Source organism: Camelus bactrianus, chromosome 20 (genome assembly GCF_048773025.1).
Source record: "Camelus bactrianus isolate YW-2024 breed Bactrian camel chromosome 20, ASM4877302v1, whole genome shotgun sequence".
Taxonomy (NCBI): Eukaryota; Metazoa; Chordata; class Mammalia; order Artiodactyla; family Camelidae; genus Camelus; species Camelus bactrianus.
This window is the reverse complement of record NC_133558.1, coordinates 23,261,147-23,278,649: the sequence shown is the minus strand read 5'-3', so window position 1 is coordinate 23,278,649 and position 17,503 is coordinate 23,261,147. Positions and strand designations below refer to the sequence as shown.

Sequence of the window (17,503 nt, the reverse complement as noted above, 5' to 3'; positions counted from 1 at the left end):
ATGAGAGAACTAAGGCACAAAGTGGTTAACTAATGGGCTCACATACAGAAAATGGCAGAGCTGGCATTCAAATCCATGTGGTATGTTTCACAACTGAATTCTTTAACCACTAAACCATAACAGAAAATCAAGTTCAACTTAGCTAAAAGTTCAGCCCATTTTAAATATATTCTAATTGTATAGACCCTGCTTTTCTAAAATGTTTCCTACTATAATTATTTTTTATATGGAAAAAACTTTTTCCTGTAATCTTACACCAAACTGGGATAATATTAATGAAAAGTATTTCATGAGAGGTAACTTTCACTCAACATAAATTACTTTATTAATGGGAAGTTTCCAATCCCTGAAGTTCTACTACTGCCTATGAATCTAAAACACTAAAGGATTCAATGATGTAGTATCTCACAAATACCAAAATAACCACTTCCTTAGTACTTACTGAAATACCTTCCTCATGAGACTCTTTGTGGATACAAAAGAAACAGTAGACATAGTACCTGATGCCACAGAACTTACCATCTAACTGGGATGATGAAATACACATATATGAAAGCAAAGAATGCCCAATAATACCCTGCAACTACTATAGTTGGACACTTTTTTAAAAGTTGGGCTCAAAAATATATAAACTAAGTTTAAAAATATAAAAAATATATAAAGTTGGGTTCAAAATACATAAATGTTCACTGTAGCCTGTTCACAAGAACAAAACCAGAAACTGCCTTAATACCCAATACGGCAGAGTTTAAATTATGGTACATTCTCATGTACCATGTATCGCAGCCATTAACAAGAATCTCTACATACTAATATGTACATCTTATACTGTTGATGGGAAAGAGAACAAGTTTCAGAAGTAAAGAATGGTCCCATCTGTGGGGAAAAAAAAGTATACTCATCCAGGTATACACACATAAGCAGAAAAGAAATGTCTAGCATACTCAGGACTCTTAACATTTTTGCTTTTTTTATATTTTCCTATCCTGATTTTTTTTTTAAAAGTGAGTTTATATCTTTTAAAAAGTCACTAGTAAAGTCATAATCATAAGTCATCTGTGCTCTTCTGTTACCCTATAACAAACAAAAAGAGGCATGCTTTCTAACTTTAATAAAACCTCTATTAACAATTATATTTCCTTCAACTGATACTTACATGGCTATACTCAGAGTATATAAATTTGTATCCTCCATACCTAAGCCACAAGCATTTTCCATTCTACTAAACAATCATTTACAAAAATTTCATTAAATATCTGAACCACTATCTATACTCATTCTCACTGATGGACTTTAAAGCTATTCCATTCATTTACACAAATAATACAAATACTACTACAATGGACATCTTAATTCACATTGCTTCCTCCGTAATTGCATGGTTTCCTTAGAACACACTAAAAATTTTTACTTCAAAGTAGAAGTACACTCCCACCTTTTAAAACATATTTTACTTACCAAAGAGAACAAGCACGAATTGTTCAGAAAAACTGCTTTTTGCTTATTAGTTAGTAATCCTCATGGCAAAAACTGCTGAGGCAAAGAATATACGTTCCATCACTGCCCCCACCTCTTCATGTATTTAACTTGCTCCGATCTAGCCTCCTGTTTCTATCACTAATCAAAGCAGTTTTTGGAGAAGAAATTGTATATTTCATCCTAAATTGAACACTGTAATTATCAAAACAGAAATTCCTAATAATTTTTTAAAGATCACCTGATAAAACCAATTAAGGAGAAGAAACTTAACTTCATTAAACTACCTGATATTATGCCACATTATGTGAAATGTTTCATTTAATCCTTGTAATAACTTTGTGAGATAGTTATATTTGCTTTCCCAAATAAGAAACTAATGGTCAGAAACCTTATTAGCAAGTCACCGAAGGGCATATAACTCGTATATAGTGGGAGGCAAACCCAGATCTGTTTAATTTCAATGCTCACTCTTTTTCCAAGATACCAACCTGGAACAACCCCAGGACAACCCCAGGATCAGCTACTGGCTTTGCCTTTATTATTGTACTTACTAGTATTACCAGTTGGGAAGATTCCTCTTAATCACATTTTAAAAATTGTAACTACAAATTAAACCTTGTTTTCATGAACAACATCATGAAATGGAATTATCTTTATGATGATCAGGTTCTCCAAACTAAAATCCAGGACACATTGCTTAATAAGTTTTTCCCCTCAATTGTAAATTCACAAAGTTATAAAATTAATTCATGTTTTATAAAAACATTGCTATGGTAAAAAAAAAATTAAAGGGAAAGATAAAATTCATTAAAAGCAGATATTATATGTCAGAATGTCATTGTCACTAATTGATGCTGAATGTGAGTCCACTGCTTAGGACACCATAATATTCACTAAATAAAATTTAGTGTTTTGTTACACATTCACACTTTCCTTCCCTCTCCCCTGTCCTGAAAAAATTTGGTATACTAGATTCTTAACACCTTAATTTTAATTTCTAAGTTTACTTATATATACCCTGTTTTACTTCACAATGTATTTAAAGTAACTGAGAACTGTATATATACAATTTGACATAAGAGTAACTGATTAGGGGGAAATAAATAAGTAAGAAATTCTGTATGGGTGAGGATAGCACACAAATGCATATCATGAGGTCCTTTCTGAACACCCGTTAGAGGTGGGTCCCAAATTTGGCTCTGAGTCCACTAAAGCCAACACAAAGAGAACATAACCAGTTAAGACATGAGTCACAGGAACCATAAAATAAAAACAAACCAGGTACTCGGAGAACTGAAGAGAGGCATAATTATTTCTGTAGTAAAACTCTTCTGTAGAAGAGTTCCTCCTGTGTATGTTTATGAAGGAGACACTGTATAATGCAGTAAAAATGTCCTAATCAACATCCTTACACAATTATAATAGTGGGTTTCAGATGGTTCTTTTCTTAGAGCATCCATCAGTGGAGACTGTTTCCTAAGGCCAAAATACAATTCATTACTAGCAAAGGCAGGAGAAGACAAAACAGCATGGTGTGCTGCTCTCTGACACTTCTCATCCAAGAGGAAATCTCACGTGTTTTTAGAAAAATAGATAATAAGCTCCATATTTCTCAGACAATCCTCCAAAGGTGGTTTCCACCAACTGAGCTTTTGGTACGTATAGAGACATAGGGGCTTTGTGTTTATGTGCCATGACTGGCACCTTGCTTGGAGAGTGCTTATGTTGCAAGGTAGAAGCAAATCAGTATGCTTTAATAGCCAGCAGACTTGGTAGGAAACAGAAGAGAGAGAACTTCTTAAGAAAGGTGAGATGCTGCCTAACGAGGTCAACTGCCCACGTCCACAGAGCATAAGAGTACAAATGACTGCACCCACCAGGATTTTCATCAAAAAAAAAAAATTAGGTTTTCTCCAATAGAATGAAGAATGAGCAAACACCTGGCAATTAGCTGAGTAATTTCTGGGGGTCGTAAATGGCTTCACAATTTCTTTTAATGGTCATAGATGACTTCTCTAATCCCTGAATGATGTTAAGGAAAAATGAACCTTTAATAATGGTTAAGAAGACAATACAATTTTACTTATTTTTGGAAATTAATGAAAATATTTTAATGTATTAAAATCAGTAGTTACACTGAATTAACAAATTCTCATTAACACATCAAACTCATTTACATATCTACTTGGAGAGAAATAATCTGCAAAAGATGAAATCTGTTTTCCATATAATTTTAAGCTTTTTTACAATTGAATTCAGGTTAATTGATAACGGTTTTCAAAATGTGCCTTCTAAATAACTAATTCAGATGACTAACTTGGAACTTTCTCTCTACCCATAATACTTAATACAAATTTCAATAAATACCATACTGGAAATATTTTTGGCATACATCTCTACCACAGAAACCTACTTTTTCTTCCTTCTAAATTCAGACAAATGTGCAAGTATCACTGTAGTTTTGATGCTATGCTCTGCACTTCCATTTTGGAAATAATGTCATGAAAATAAAGGCAAAAACTAGAACTCAAGTTTTGACTTGGGAATTTCAAAAAATATGTTTCAGAGTAGCAAGGGACTTAAAATTGACTTTAAAAACTCAATATTTGAAATATTGGCAGCTTTCTTTTGGTATCTTCACTAACTCTCAAATACCTTGCTTAAGTATCTACTTAACAATTTGATTTTTAAATCAAAATGATCTGTTTGCACAATATAGTATTTAAAAACAGAATTCAGTTTCTTACAATAACTTTCATACTGATAGAAAGAACATCAGAAGGTATTGTTACAAGTATGTGCAATATGACCAATCCTCAGTTTCAGTTTCCAAAAATTCCTCTCAAAGAGGCTTAAAACATAAATGACACATGAAAAACCTTATCAATAGTTAAGTAGTCCAGAATGGAAAAATAGGAGTCACTTAATTGAAAACTTGCCTTGCAGAACTTAAAGTTCAAGAACTTTTATGCAAATTCAATATTTTCACAAAAACCTCATTCAGATAGGAAAATGTATTTGTGATAGCATTTATTAGGGACATTAGCCATGGGGTTGGGACTCAGAAGGACAACATATATGCTAAAACTTGTCATTCCTAGTCTGGTCCAATTCCTGCAGCAAAAGCTTCTAAGCTACTGGGACAAAAATCTTTTTCACAACTGCTTCAATTTTTACAAGGCTGATGAAAACTAACATTCAATAATGTAGAAATTTACTTGGTTTGCAATCTGAAAATCCAAAACCATCTGTGATCAAAATGCAATCAACCTTCATTTTCTGCAAGCTCCATTTGAAAAAAGAATGATTTTGTACACTTCTTCATTGAAGCTTTAAAAGCTACAGTGGTGTCAGTTAACACATTTCTTCGATTGCAAATGGAAGTATATATCTGCATCAAGAACAATGGTTTTCCCATATTGATTGCAAAAATATTATGCATGGATTATTTTATTTATCTTACAGGGGATTATTTTCTAAAGCCTTATTAGAATGTTTCCACCAGGGGTATATATCTTCTCTACTTTTATGTGTTTGAAAATTTCAATAAAAAAATGTTTCAGAATTAAATAATTTTTAACTCCCTTCAAGCAAACCTGAAATATTAAATAGACTAATCATATATTACATTCTAACTACTTAGTATTACCATCCATCAACTCTGCCTTGCTGCTACAATTAAAACTCTTTTACAGTAATAGTGTTCATAGAATTCATATCCAGAAAAGCACCCTACAAATATATGCTGTGAACATGACTATAAATGTACATAACAGGCATTAACATGTCTTCACCTGTTTTGGGTTTTGCTCAGTCTGCGACTCTCCATTTTATATGACATATATACATATACATATATTTTTTTTTTACAGTAACACATAGGATGATTAGTTATCTATTGTTAGATAATAAATTACCCCCAATTGTGGGTTAAACAAGATTTAGCATCTCATAGTTTTTGTGAGTCAGGAATTTGGGAGCAGCTTAGCTGGGTGGTTCTGGCTCATGGTCTCTCCTGAAGTTGCAGTCAAGACGCTGGCCCCAGCTAGAGTCATCTGAAGACTTGACTGAGGCTGGAAGATCCACTTCCAAGACGGCTCGCTCACTTGGTGTTGGCAGGCCTTGGTTCTTTGCAATGTGGACCTCTCCATAGGGCTGCTTCAGTTGTCCTCTCAACATAGCAGCTGGTTTCCCCTAAGGCAGTGGTTCTCAACAGAGGGCAGTTTTACCCTCCAGGGGACATCTGACAATGTCTAAGATGTTTTTGGCTATCACAATTGCGAGTGTGTGGTGAGGGTGGGGGATGCTACAAGCATCTAGTGGGTAGAGAACAAGGATACTGCTAAATATCCTTCACAACAAATAACTATCTGGCCCAAAATGCCAACAGTAGCAAGACTGAGAAAATGTCCTAGAGCAGCTGATCTCAGAGAAGGAGCAAGGCAGAGGCCACAATGTCTTTTATGATCTACTCTCAGAGGTCATACTCCATCATCCTGCCACATTCTATACTTTAGAGAAGTGAGTCACTAAGTAGAGCCTTCACTCAAGGGGAGGAGAATAAAGCTCCACCTCTTCAAAGGAGGAGTATCAAATAATTTATGGCCATATGTTACATCATTACACTTAGCAACTTCATTTTTTTCAAACGTTTAAAACATCTTGCTCACTTTTAGGAATACTAAGTAAGAACTTTTTCAGTGCCCTAGGGAAAAAAGTCACTGAATTCCATCTAACAAAGCTGCATTAACAAGGCTACCGAATAGTCTTTGTCTGCAATATTTTGATAACCTGATCTCAAAAAACTCTGTTAAGCATAAACATAAGCCATCTGATATAGAGAAAAGTAAACTAGTAGACAACAAATTTGAGTTCTGGTTTCGGTTCTGGCACTTCTTGGCCAAAGCTTCTAAGAGTCTGTTTCCAAATCAATAAAATGGGGGTGTCACTAGCCTTTTTTATCTTACAATGTTGTTCTGAGGCTCAAATAAGATAACTACGTGAAAGTACTTTACAAACTGTAAAAAGCAGGTAGTAAATGTTCCAAGTGGAAATGAGTATGCTATTATATAATAGTTTCATGATCAGCTTTCAGCATGGGATTTATCACACAGTAAATTCTCAATATATATATTTTAGGTCTCTTGTTCTCAAATTTGAGGTTGAGTGTATGTTTGAAATAACAGTAAAATATGGCAGATTATTAAAATATAACCGAGGGTCCAAATCCTTGATCATCTGTTGTCATGCTATGGATAACTAAAATATAGTTTCTACAAGTTAAAGTGCACATTTATTCAGCAATTATTAGACAGGATTTAAGAACTACTATAATCAGGAAAATAATGTAGCCCATACTTTTAAACAATGAACTGAAAAAAAGGTATTCCTTTATATATTTGTTTCCCAATGTAGACTGTGAGGGAGAGCAGAAACTATAATTTATCTGTTTATCCTCAGAATCTAGCCCTGTGCTCAGAACATAATGCAAGACTAATAAATACACACAAAAGCAGATAGTTTCTGACCTCAAGGAACTGAGAAATCTAGCTGGGGAGTCAGAATGAATAGATATGCACATAAATTACTAGACTTTTTACAAAGGAACACATTTGCTTCCTCCAATCCATTCTGAAACACTCCAGTCAGACCAATTTTAAAACATTTTTCCTTGCTACTTTACAACTCAAGAAATTATAACAGCTTTCTATTGCCTAGAAAAATGCAGTTGCCTTAATCCTACCCCAGACCTAATTCTTAACTTCTGGGGGTAGGACCCAAGCACTTGTAGGTTTAAAATCTCCCCACAAGTGATTCTGAAGCACAACCAGACTGAGAACCACAATTGGGTTCACCTTATCTGAGATATTCCTCTTGTCAGGCCAGTCCATTTATATCTAATTCTCTTAGTTTTCTCATTATCTCAAAATATTCCCTTCTTTAAAAATGTTCCAAATACTACTCATCCTTCAAAATAATCTTCAAATTCTTCTTCCTCCATAGAATATTCTAACTACTACAGCCCACAATGCCCCCACGTCTCTATATACATCAGTACCTTTACATACATAGTTCATTAGTATTTTATGTCTATTTCTTTTATACACTGGTGGGCACTGAACACTGTCTGATGGATGGCCAACAGATTTCTTTCACTATAGCAAATCCAAAACATATGAAAATATACACACATTTCCAACTTTCAAAATTATGTTGCCTTAATACCTAGAGTTATAGAAATCTCCAGGCAATTGGCTCACTCGCTGATTATAATTTCCATGACCACTGTTATTCATCAGTGCTAATGATAAGCTTCCTTCAAATATCAGCTCCACATACTTAAGACTGAAGTACACAAGGTTATAACTACATACGGTAGTTAGTGCTACGTCTCTGAGATCCTCCTCTAGAAGTGTGTAGAAAAATAATCAGGAGAAAGCATGAAACATTACATTTCAGTAGACTTGAAATCCAAAAGGTTAGACATTCTTGACGTTAGCTTTGGAAGTACAAATGTGGATGTACAGTATATCAATGAGGCCACAGTTGACATTGTATTAGAAAATGAATTCAAAAGTAACATGCACAGAAAAGTACAGTGTTTCCTTTTGGAGGTGGAAGGTTCAAGTTATCCTATCTTGTTTTTACTCAGGACCAATCAATCCAAATATATAGGATTGTATAAGCAGTTCTCAACCAGGGGTGATTTTGTCCGCAGAGGACATGTAGCAATGTCTAGAGACATTTTTGGTTGTCACAACTGCTGGCACCTAGTGGGTAGGGTAAAGGGATGCTGCTAAATATCCTATAATGCACCAGACAGTCCCCTGCCCCCCCCCAAAAAAAAAATATATATATATATATATCTCCACCGAAAATGTCCATAGAATAAGTAATCTGAGGTTATACTGCATTCGGGAATGTAAACACAGCTTGATAACACGTACTGTCTGCTTTCTTAAATTTGCTGTTTTTTCCCTTTTGCTTCCTTTGGCATCACTATCATTTAATTTATTGAGATTGCTAATTTCAAAACGGATCATTTGAAGCGTAAGGCATTTAGGACAATAACTGAAGAAACAGAAAATGAAACAAGCCAAACTTATAATGTCAAATGAGGAAATTATTAGAAGTACATCAGTATAAGATACCAACATCGATATTTCACTTCAATTTAATACTAAGATCATTAAGGAGTCATATTTTATTATACCAAATGAGAAAGATAACTAAGATTTTCACCAGCAGTGGGTAGCCTGGAGAAGAAAACATAAATAGAAACTACTTTTCAAAAGTCTAAGTTCGAGAAGGTTCAAGCTAGTTAAAGCCCTTGATGAAGGATTTGATGGAAGCAGGGGGAAAGAATTAGCTACTGGGGATATTAAGGATAAAGTAATTATTTCTGGGTATAAAGTTTTATCTACTACATGGATAAGGAAATATGAGAAAGAAGAGTTCAATTTACACTTGCATAAACCAGACACCTCAAACTGAGTGTCACAAGACAGACTAAGGGTATAATTATTAGGGGCACATAACTTGTAGGTGAGAAGACTGTCACAGCAGAGACACTACCCCACATGGAAGTTTAAGGCTGGTTTATGCCTGGATCCTTAACCCTCACAGTCCCTTTCTTCCCCTAAAACATAGCCTCCCTGAGCCCTCAGCAGATCAAAAGAAGTTCTGACCTCTTGTGGGCACATGCTGATGTCATCACTTTCTAGATCTGAATCAAATGGAAAGGCCTCTCTGATACAGATTTCAAATATATATCCTCCTACAAAGTGCTCTAGATGTAAAAAATGACCCGTATGTCACTAGATTCAAGAAAGAGACAGAAGAATCTAACAGACGATTTCAAGGGAAGTGCTAGAAATATATATGTAGATTTGAGATGGCAACTTAAGCTGAAAGAATGGAGAAGAGAAAAGCTACAGGGGACTTCGAAAGCAATCTCTGAGAAAGCAACATAAATATGTCCCTTCCAAACTGATATTTTCAAAAGCAGGAACCCTTCCTGCTTTTTTTGTTTTTTCAATCTTTGTAAACAAAACACCTACTACAATGCCTAGCACTGGCATTACCGAATTACGGAATTTAAGAAAACAAAGAGGGAAGTTGGTTTGGTTTGGTGTTTTTTTGTTTTTTGGTTTTTGCATAATGATGTGTAATGCCTGAACCATAAGCTTGGAAAAGCAATCAATGCATACTTGTGGGTAGACTGACAGTAAGACACACGCACTCACATACCTTCCTTCATGTCACAGGCACAGTGACAATACCACCAAGGCCTGAGAGGAGAAGGCTCTGAGGAAAACAAGGGAATCTGTAACAACATCACTCAAAGTAACAGGAGCCAGCATGCTCAGGATCTAAAGTTACTTAGGCAGCGGGCCTAGACAAAATAAACATTTGTTCTTTTACCTTTTTGTTATGTTGTCATGGGAATCTGTGTTTAGGAACACTTATTTTCTGCAACTAGATGATAGAGCAGTAAAAGGGGGGGTCACTTTCACAAAAGAGAGAAGCTTGTCTCTGAAAAGGCAGGGAAGACAATCCTACAGATTTTTATAAGGTTGCTTATGTGTAGAATCATTCAATCTATAAGATTTATTCAAGTTAACAGAGAAGTCATTGGGGGCTAACAGCCAAAACACTAATCATCCAACTGCTACTAAAATTACTGTAATGGGGGAAAAGTAGAGGAATGTAAAGCACTTATGGGGTCAAACAAAACAGAAAATAAATGAGATCTTAAATGTTGAAAAGAAGGTAAAAATGACTTTTTAAAAATGACCCAATAGTAAGAAAAAACCTAGAAGCCCAAAGAAGTTAGAAAACATCCAACCTGCCAGCAGGCTAATCTTCTTTTGTCAGCAGAAGTCTACAGCTAATCTCTTTGCTCCCTTCCTTTTGGCAACAGAAACTTGAAAAGTGAAGTAAGCTTCACATGTTATTTAAAGAGCTGGAGTACCCTGAATTTCTAGGGCCCACCAAAAGTACTGGCTCTAGTACTCTAAGCCTTCTGGAATGAGTGGTGAGCATGGGTCAAGGCTGTGCAATTCATCTGACTCCCTCACCCTACCCTCAACTACAGTTAGCACCACTAATGGGTAAGGAGCAGAAATGAAAAAACAGGGACCCCAGAGTAGAGTGATCTGTGAAAACATAAGTTAGATCACATCTCTCCTCCTCATAACCCTCCATAGCCTCCTCCCTCACTCAGAGTAAAAGGCACCATTCTGACAAAAACAAGTAAGATCTTTTATAATCCCAGGACCTCTGCAGCCCTCCACCCCCTTCTCCTACTATTATTTGCCGCTGCTTCATTCATTTTGAGCCATACTGGTCTCTGAGCTATGCTGGAGAACAAGGCCTTTGCCTTAGGGCCTTTGCACATGCTGATACCTCAGCATGGAATATTCTTCCCTCCCCATCCATGTCCAACCAGTGTTCTACATCACTTCCTTCAGGTCTTTGCTCAACTGTCACTTTATCGCTAAGACCCTGTTTACGCTGCTTAAAAGTACAACACAGTCATCCCAGTATTCCCTCTCCTTGCCTTACTTTATTTTCCCCATAGCACTTCTCAGCTGACACACAATAAATTTTAATTATTTGTTTACTGTCTGCTTCTCCTCGTCCACCCTTAGACTACAGTTTCTTATGGGCAGAAAATTGTGTCTGTTTTGTTCATACTCCATCTCCAGCACCTAAAGAGTGATCCACACACAGAGGTGCTCAAAGTATCAATATAACACACAGAGTCCTATCCTCAAGGAGATTAGCATGAACCCATCCTCCTCTCCCTTTGTCTCCACAATCTTACACCCTATAAGACTCCAAAGTCCAGATCTACCAATTGTCTGAGGCCGAAACTTAGGGGACATTCTAGACTCCTCTCTCTTCTGTACCTCTTCCTCCCCCACATCCAGCTTAGGAGCCAAGCATATCAGAATCCAGGATCTATTTGTCAAAAATGCAGAATTTACAGACCACCGCCTACTTCTTCCCCAGAATATATTATTAAAAGTCTAAAATGCTGGGAAACTGATTAATTTTATAAATCTTTAATACATATGCACTTAATTTATGCAAGCACAATGCAAAGACAAACTACTTCTAATACCAAAAGCTTCATTTATTAAAAAAAAAAAAAAAGGTTTAAAGAGATTTTGTTTTTGTTTGTCCTGAAGAAATAAAGCATGAGCACCACTTCCAAGTACATGGCAGCCACGAAATGAAATTCCTAGGTTTCAAAAATCAGGGGAACCCATTTTATAATATAGTTTTTTTAAGCATTACAGTAATAATACCTCTTGGATAAGAACAAATCAGTACCAAATTTCACAGTAAAGAGCAAGAATCCAATGTATTTTCAAAGGCCTACAGAGGCAGTTATTTCCACTTATATCCTAAACTAACATAACAGAATCACATATAGTCCCAAGTTTATAAAATGTGGACTGAAGAATTTCAAATCAACAGGATTCAAAAATTCAAGAATTAACTATTTACACTGTCTGATAATTCTTTGGGAAAAAATTTAATCTGGGCAATGAGTCCATTTTTGATTTGTCAATTCTGAGGAAGAGATGTGACTTTAAGAAGTCATTACCTCTCACATTAGCTAGGCTGACACTGGTGGGATTGGTTTCATGGAGTCATAGCTCTATGCTTTCAAGTGACCCAGCAATCCCTTCCTTCACAAAAGGAGGGAAAAAGAGAGGCAAACAGCACAAGAGAAAGTGCCCCGACACAATCCAGCAGCCTACGTGTACAGGAAAGGAGAATTCTAAAATGCTGAAACCCCAGGTCCAAAGCAGCACTGACAAGTATGCCATCCCTTTAATGAATGAGTCTGGCTCCTCATGTATACAACTAGGTTAATAATACCAGCCTTCATATACCCAGTGAAAATGGAATGACAATGATTTGAATGCAGGTACATTATAAAGGGTAAAATCTCATGAAAATGTCAGTTAATACTAAAGTGAGGCGGATCCAGCAGTGTATTCTTCTACCTTTGAATCCTAAGCCCCAGGGGCTCAGCATCCTCTGTACTGTTGCCCATGAAAGACAAAGTCAACACAGATCATCTTTGAGGCTGAGTTAGAGGAAAATCAAAAGCAGAGTAATCCTGAGTATCAAGAACTTAAACTGGCAGACCTGAAAAGCTAGAGGTTCAGAATATTCTTATTTTAAAATGGAAGCCAGTGGAGAAGTATCAGTGGAAAATGGGATCTGATAAAGTGTGACTTGATAGCTGACTTGACTCAAACTTTCTTAAAAGTCTCTATATATCAGTAATACAAACATTTGCCGTAGTTTTTAAATATTTATTGGTTGGCACTGATAACATGCAGCTAATCATCTTGCTTTTGGTTACAAATAAAAGCAAATGGGAAGAAAGATCAGCATGGGCCTATTATCAATACTAGAAAAACAAAGGGCACACCCCTCTCACTGATTAGGAGTCAAGAAAGTCATCTCTGCATAGTCAGTAATGACGCATTTTTATTTATTCCTGCCTGGCTCATGCTTAAAAAAAAAAAAAAAACCCACACGAAAAAAAAAACCAGAAAAGAAAAGAAAAAAGAAAAGAAAAAGAAAAGAAAGAAAAAAATGATTTTAAATGGTGAATGGCCATTAATACTAAAAAAAATTTAGCATCACTTATTTTCATTATATTTATTTACATACAATCTTGTTCCACAAAGCATTTAGGAAGTTGGATTTGATTTCTTAGTAAATTTTGTCACCTTCTTACTAAAAGTCTTGTTATATGCTTTATATAACGATGATAAATAGAAACTGCACAGCACAATGCCTAGAACATAGAAAGCAACTCATAAAATGCAGTTATTATTCGCATTACGCTATAAATCGTATCAGGGAATGGACTGTCTTGCTAAGTCTTGTTTAGCACTCTATCGCAAGAAACCTCGCCTGCTATCTGGTCCACAGCAGGTATTCAATAAATACTGTTTAATCAATGATTGGATATGATTTAAGAATAATTCTCAACTCTCACCTATTTTATGGTTCCCAGAGCCCCACCTCCTGTAATCAATGGCAAGGGTCTGGAAAACTGATAACCCAGAGGAAAGGCATTTAAGTTCCTGTTTATATTTCCTTAAACTCACCACAAAGATTCTCCGCCCCTTTTGTCCCACAACCACAAAATCAATGCTTTGCAACAACGTATTCTCAAACGATTTTGCTTCATTTCCCCTCACAGACAGTGCACAAAGTTCCTTAAAATTGCAAGACTTAGTTTAGTTCCCTTTACACCTTAAAAAGGAAAGGCATATTTGCAAAACTATCAATTCCCAAATTTCTGGTCTGATTTCTTGATCTTTGATTCACAGTTGGTTATCCCACAGGTTACTACATTTTTGCTTTCCTACTATATATTCAGTACAAATTAAAATACTGAAAATCAGCTTAATATTTTTAAAATTTTGTAAGTTACACATCAAAGTGTATCACACTTCAGAACAAATTAGGAAACTGACACATTATTTCAGTAATGTTGTATTCCTTGAAATAATTTTCAGAGCTTTTTACAGAACAGACTTCAGATCCAGTTCTACAAGTCACACAAGAAATTCTGTGTCACTACTTTATAGTTACAACTCCTATCTGACCTAAAACGGTATCACCAACCTGACTGCCTAACCTTTTCCACCAGACTTGAGTCCAGATTCTGTAAATTATTTGGATTCAATTTGATTTTGTTATTTCCGGAAATTGAATCTGCTCTCAAAAAAATGAAGATGGTGAAAAATAACAGAGGTTACTGAATGGATTCTAAGAGAAATTAGAAAAAAAGTTTTTTACCACACCTGAAAACTACTACGTGAAAGAACTTCAAGTAACTACTCTGAATGAGAAAACACTTGTAAATCTAAATTCTGATATTTTCAATCCAACATGTTACATTTGTTTACTGTCAATTGTCAGATATCGGTTGTTACTTTACTCCATCGATATTAAAACAATCTCTGCCTGCATAGAAAGATACGAGAAACTTAACAGTGGTTGTCTCTGAGGAAAGGAATAGCAAGGCTGGAGACTAAGGAAAGACTTTTCACTGACTATCCTTGTATACTTTTTGAATTTTACACAATGTGAATGCATTATCTACTTTTAAAAACCTGTTTTAACAAAATCACTTCTAAGTGTCAGATACTGCTGAAGTCTATAAACCAGAAAAGTATAGTAGTAAAAAAAAACCAAAAAAAGTCATGTTCATTTTAATGGCAGTTTGCTGTAAATGTGGGTCTCCAGTGCCAGGGCAGTGTTTCACACCAGCAGCAGGAAATCTTGCAAGCAGTTCTTTTCAAGTTCACTAAGCTCCCCATAGTTGAGCTATTCTGCTGTATCACTCCATTAAAGTTTAAACATCATTGGAAATAAAAACTTAAGACTACAAAAATTAAAGTGTCAACTCAAGAATGAAAAATGGAGGTGAACTAATGAGCTATTAAAGAAGCAATGATCCAAGCACATTTTCCAAAACTAGTAAATCAACAGCACATGTACATATATGTATGGTAAAATGCTGCAAATTCCCTTGAAATATATAAACTGCCATACTATAAAAACGGGAAAAAGATGTCAAGCATAGTGCCATCAGCAACATAACTCAAGCAGCCTGAACTAGAAAATGCAACATGATCTGCTGCTGGACACAATTGCACAATCTCAATTACCCAGAAGATTCTACCAAACAGGAAATTCATGCTGGGACTTTAAGAAACACAGGAATTATATTTAAAGATTAACGCATCTAAAAGCCTGGAATTTGTGCCAGAACAAAAAAATAATATTGTAGACCTCTTCAAACAATGCAGGCACATGAATTATATGAATTAGCTTCAGATCAGGAGCTTTCAAATGACAGTAAACCTAAAATACAGTGTATAAAACTTTGGAAGTTACAGAAGTTAGTGAACTATTTCACGTCCAGAAGTTTTATGGTATCATTTAATTTAAAACACATTCACAGTGTGAATTAAAGCTGAGAGCGTCTCTTCCTTCCTTTCCTATATACTCCATATCCTTACGAAAACCACTGTGTACCTCAGCTTAAGTGTAAATTAAGTCCCCTGCAAACTCTCTAAGGGACTTTAAACACACGGTATTTCACAAGAATTATCGCAATTAAAAAATATTTACAATTCCTCCCAGCATTGTTAACTTTTTGATCTTGAGGGCGTCCAACGGATCTGAATCTCACTTGCTCCAAAGGAGAAAATTGTTTTGTCAAACAATACTTAAATGAGCAGTGGTATGTGACTAATCAGTGAGGCCGCCAGTTTCTCAAGCTGCCGTGTGTTTGCAGGCATTAACACCCACCCCCCACTCTATGAAAAGGAAATACGCTTTCAACTGAATCGGAAACACACCACTCAAACTGGCACAGTGCGCACCGAGATAAAGTCGGTATTTTAAGCCCTACGGATAGCTGCTAACTCAAGTGCGAATTCAAAAAGAACGCTTCTTAAAATGGGATTTCGACAGAGGTTTGCAAAAAAAAAAAAAGTCCAGACAGAACGCCCTTCGTCCTCAGTTCTGTTTAGATGACCGCAGTCTCCCAGTCGAGCTTTGCCCTTCTGCTTCTCCCGGTAGCTCCCCGGGCTTGTCTGCGCCGAAGGCAGGCTCCGGCGCCCAGGGTGGACGCATCTCGACAGTCTTTCTGCTTCATGCCAGCAGGGAGACCCTCAAAGAGAGCCCCCCGTTCTTGCCCCCGGAGCAGCAAACCCCACCTCCCAAGAAGGGAATGCGCAGGGTGCGAGCCAGGGCCGGGCTCCAACACCATCACCCACCGCCCACCGTGGACCTGAGTCCTGCACACAGCTGACCGTCGACATGGGTGTGCAGGGTGAGGCGTGCAAAGGGTACCTGGAGTGTAGCACAGGGGTCCTAGGCGCAGGGATGCCCTACCCCAAGGAAAATTCCTGCCGCTTGGTGCATTGCTGAGCCATGGGGGCAGGCCTGGCTCTGGGGTACGAAGGACCATCCAGTCAACCGAGGCCCCAGGCCCGATGACACTCACCACACGGAGCCATAGGCGCCGGAGCCCACCGGGGACAGGTTCTGGTAACGCTCGGGCACCTCCCAGATTGTCTTGTTCAGCTCCTGCCGGTAGAACGTGGGCCTCTCCTGAGACATCTTCCAGCGGCGGCCGTAGGGCAAGGAGGTGGCCCTGCGGGGCCCCGCCTGCGCCCGCAGCCGCTCCTCAGCCCTCGTCGCCCGCCGGGCCGGGCGGGGACCCCGCGCTGGCCGCCCGCGCAGGTGCGGCTGCCGCGACCCCGATGACTCCCGCGCGCGCGGCCCCTGTCAGCCTCAGTGGCTTGGGGCGAGCCCTGCTAAGAGGAGGGACACGCTCCGGGGCTCAAGGCTGCGCCCTCCAAGCTCTTCCTGCACCCTCTCCAGACCAGGCCGACTCCGGACTGCGCGGCGGGACTACGGCTCCAGCTGCAGCGCCCGCGGAGGTTCCAGTGGTCGCAGTACCAGAGCCAGCGAACTGGAGCCTCCCGCCGTACTCTCGCGAGAACAGCTCCCGAGACTCTCCGCGAGGCGAGATTTTACCCAATATGGAACCTGCCCAGGGGAGGGGGTTGATGAAGGGAGAGGACGGGAGGAGCAATTCTCGCGAGAAGAGAGCAACAGCTGGTGACCAGAGGTAGGAACGCCCAGGGACGCTCTTCTTCAGGGCGCGAAGGCAGACCCGGGAAGAAGAGGATAAGCAGACAACACATGCCGCTTGCGCCCCACCGTGGTCGGCGGGGCGAATGACTGGCTCGCTGGTGGAAAGTGACAGTGACAAATAGGGTGTCGGGAAAAGAGCCAACAGATCTTTGAACTGTGGGTGGTCACCGGCAGCCGAGCACCTGCTCAGCGGAACCCCCAATTTCTAAGAAATGCTTTCCTAAAAAAGAGAAAATTCCCTGCCAGAAAGTCGTTGCGGTCCCATCTGCTCAAGGACATATGGCTTACTCTTTGGAATTCTGAC

General features: G+C 38.1%; 1 protein-coding gene across 2 annotated transcripts in view; it reads right to left on the bottom strand.

Moving 5' to 3' along the window:
- Window positions 1-17,061, bottom strand: part of MAPK14 (mitogen-activated protein kinase 14) — a 61,966-nt gene extending 44,905 nt beyond the window's left edge. The window contains exon 1 of one of the 2 annotated variants that reach the window (XM_010949015.3): window positions 16,544-17,061. In XM_010949015.3, coding sequence (XP_010947317.1) covers window positions 16,544-16,659 — 116 coding nt within the window. In that variant the 5' untranslated portion in view covers window positions 16,660-17,061. The remainder of the gene's footprint in view (window positions 1-16,543) is intronic. The other variant, XM_010949013.3, reaches the window with a different exon arrangement.
- Window positions 17,062-17,503: the final 442 nt, after the last annotated feature.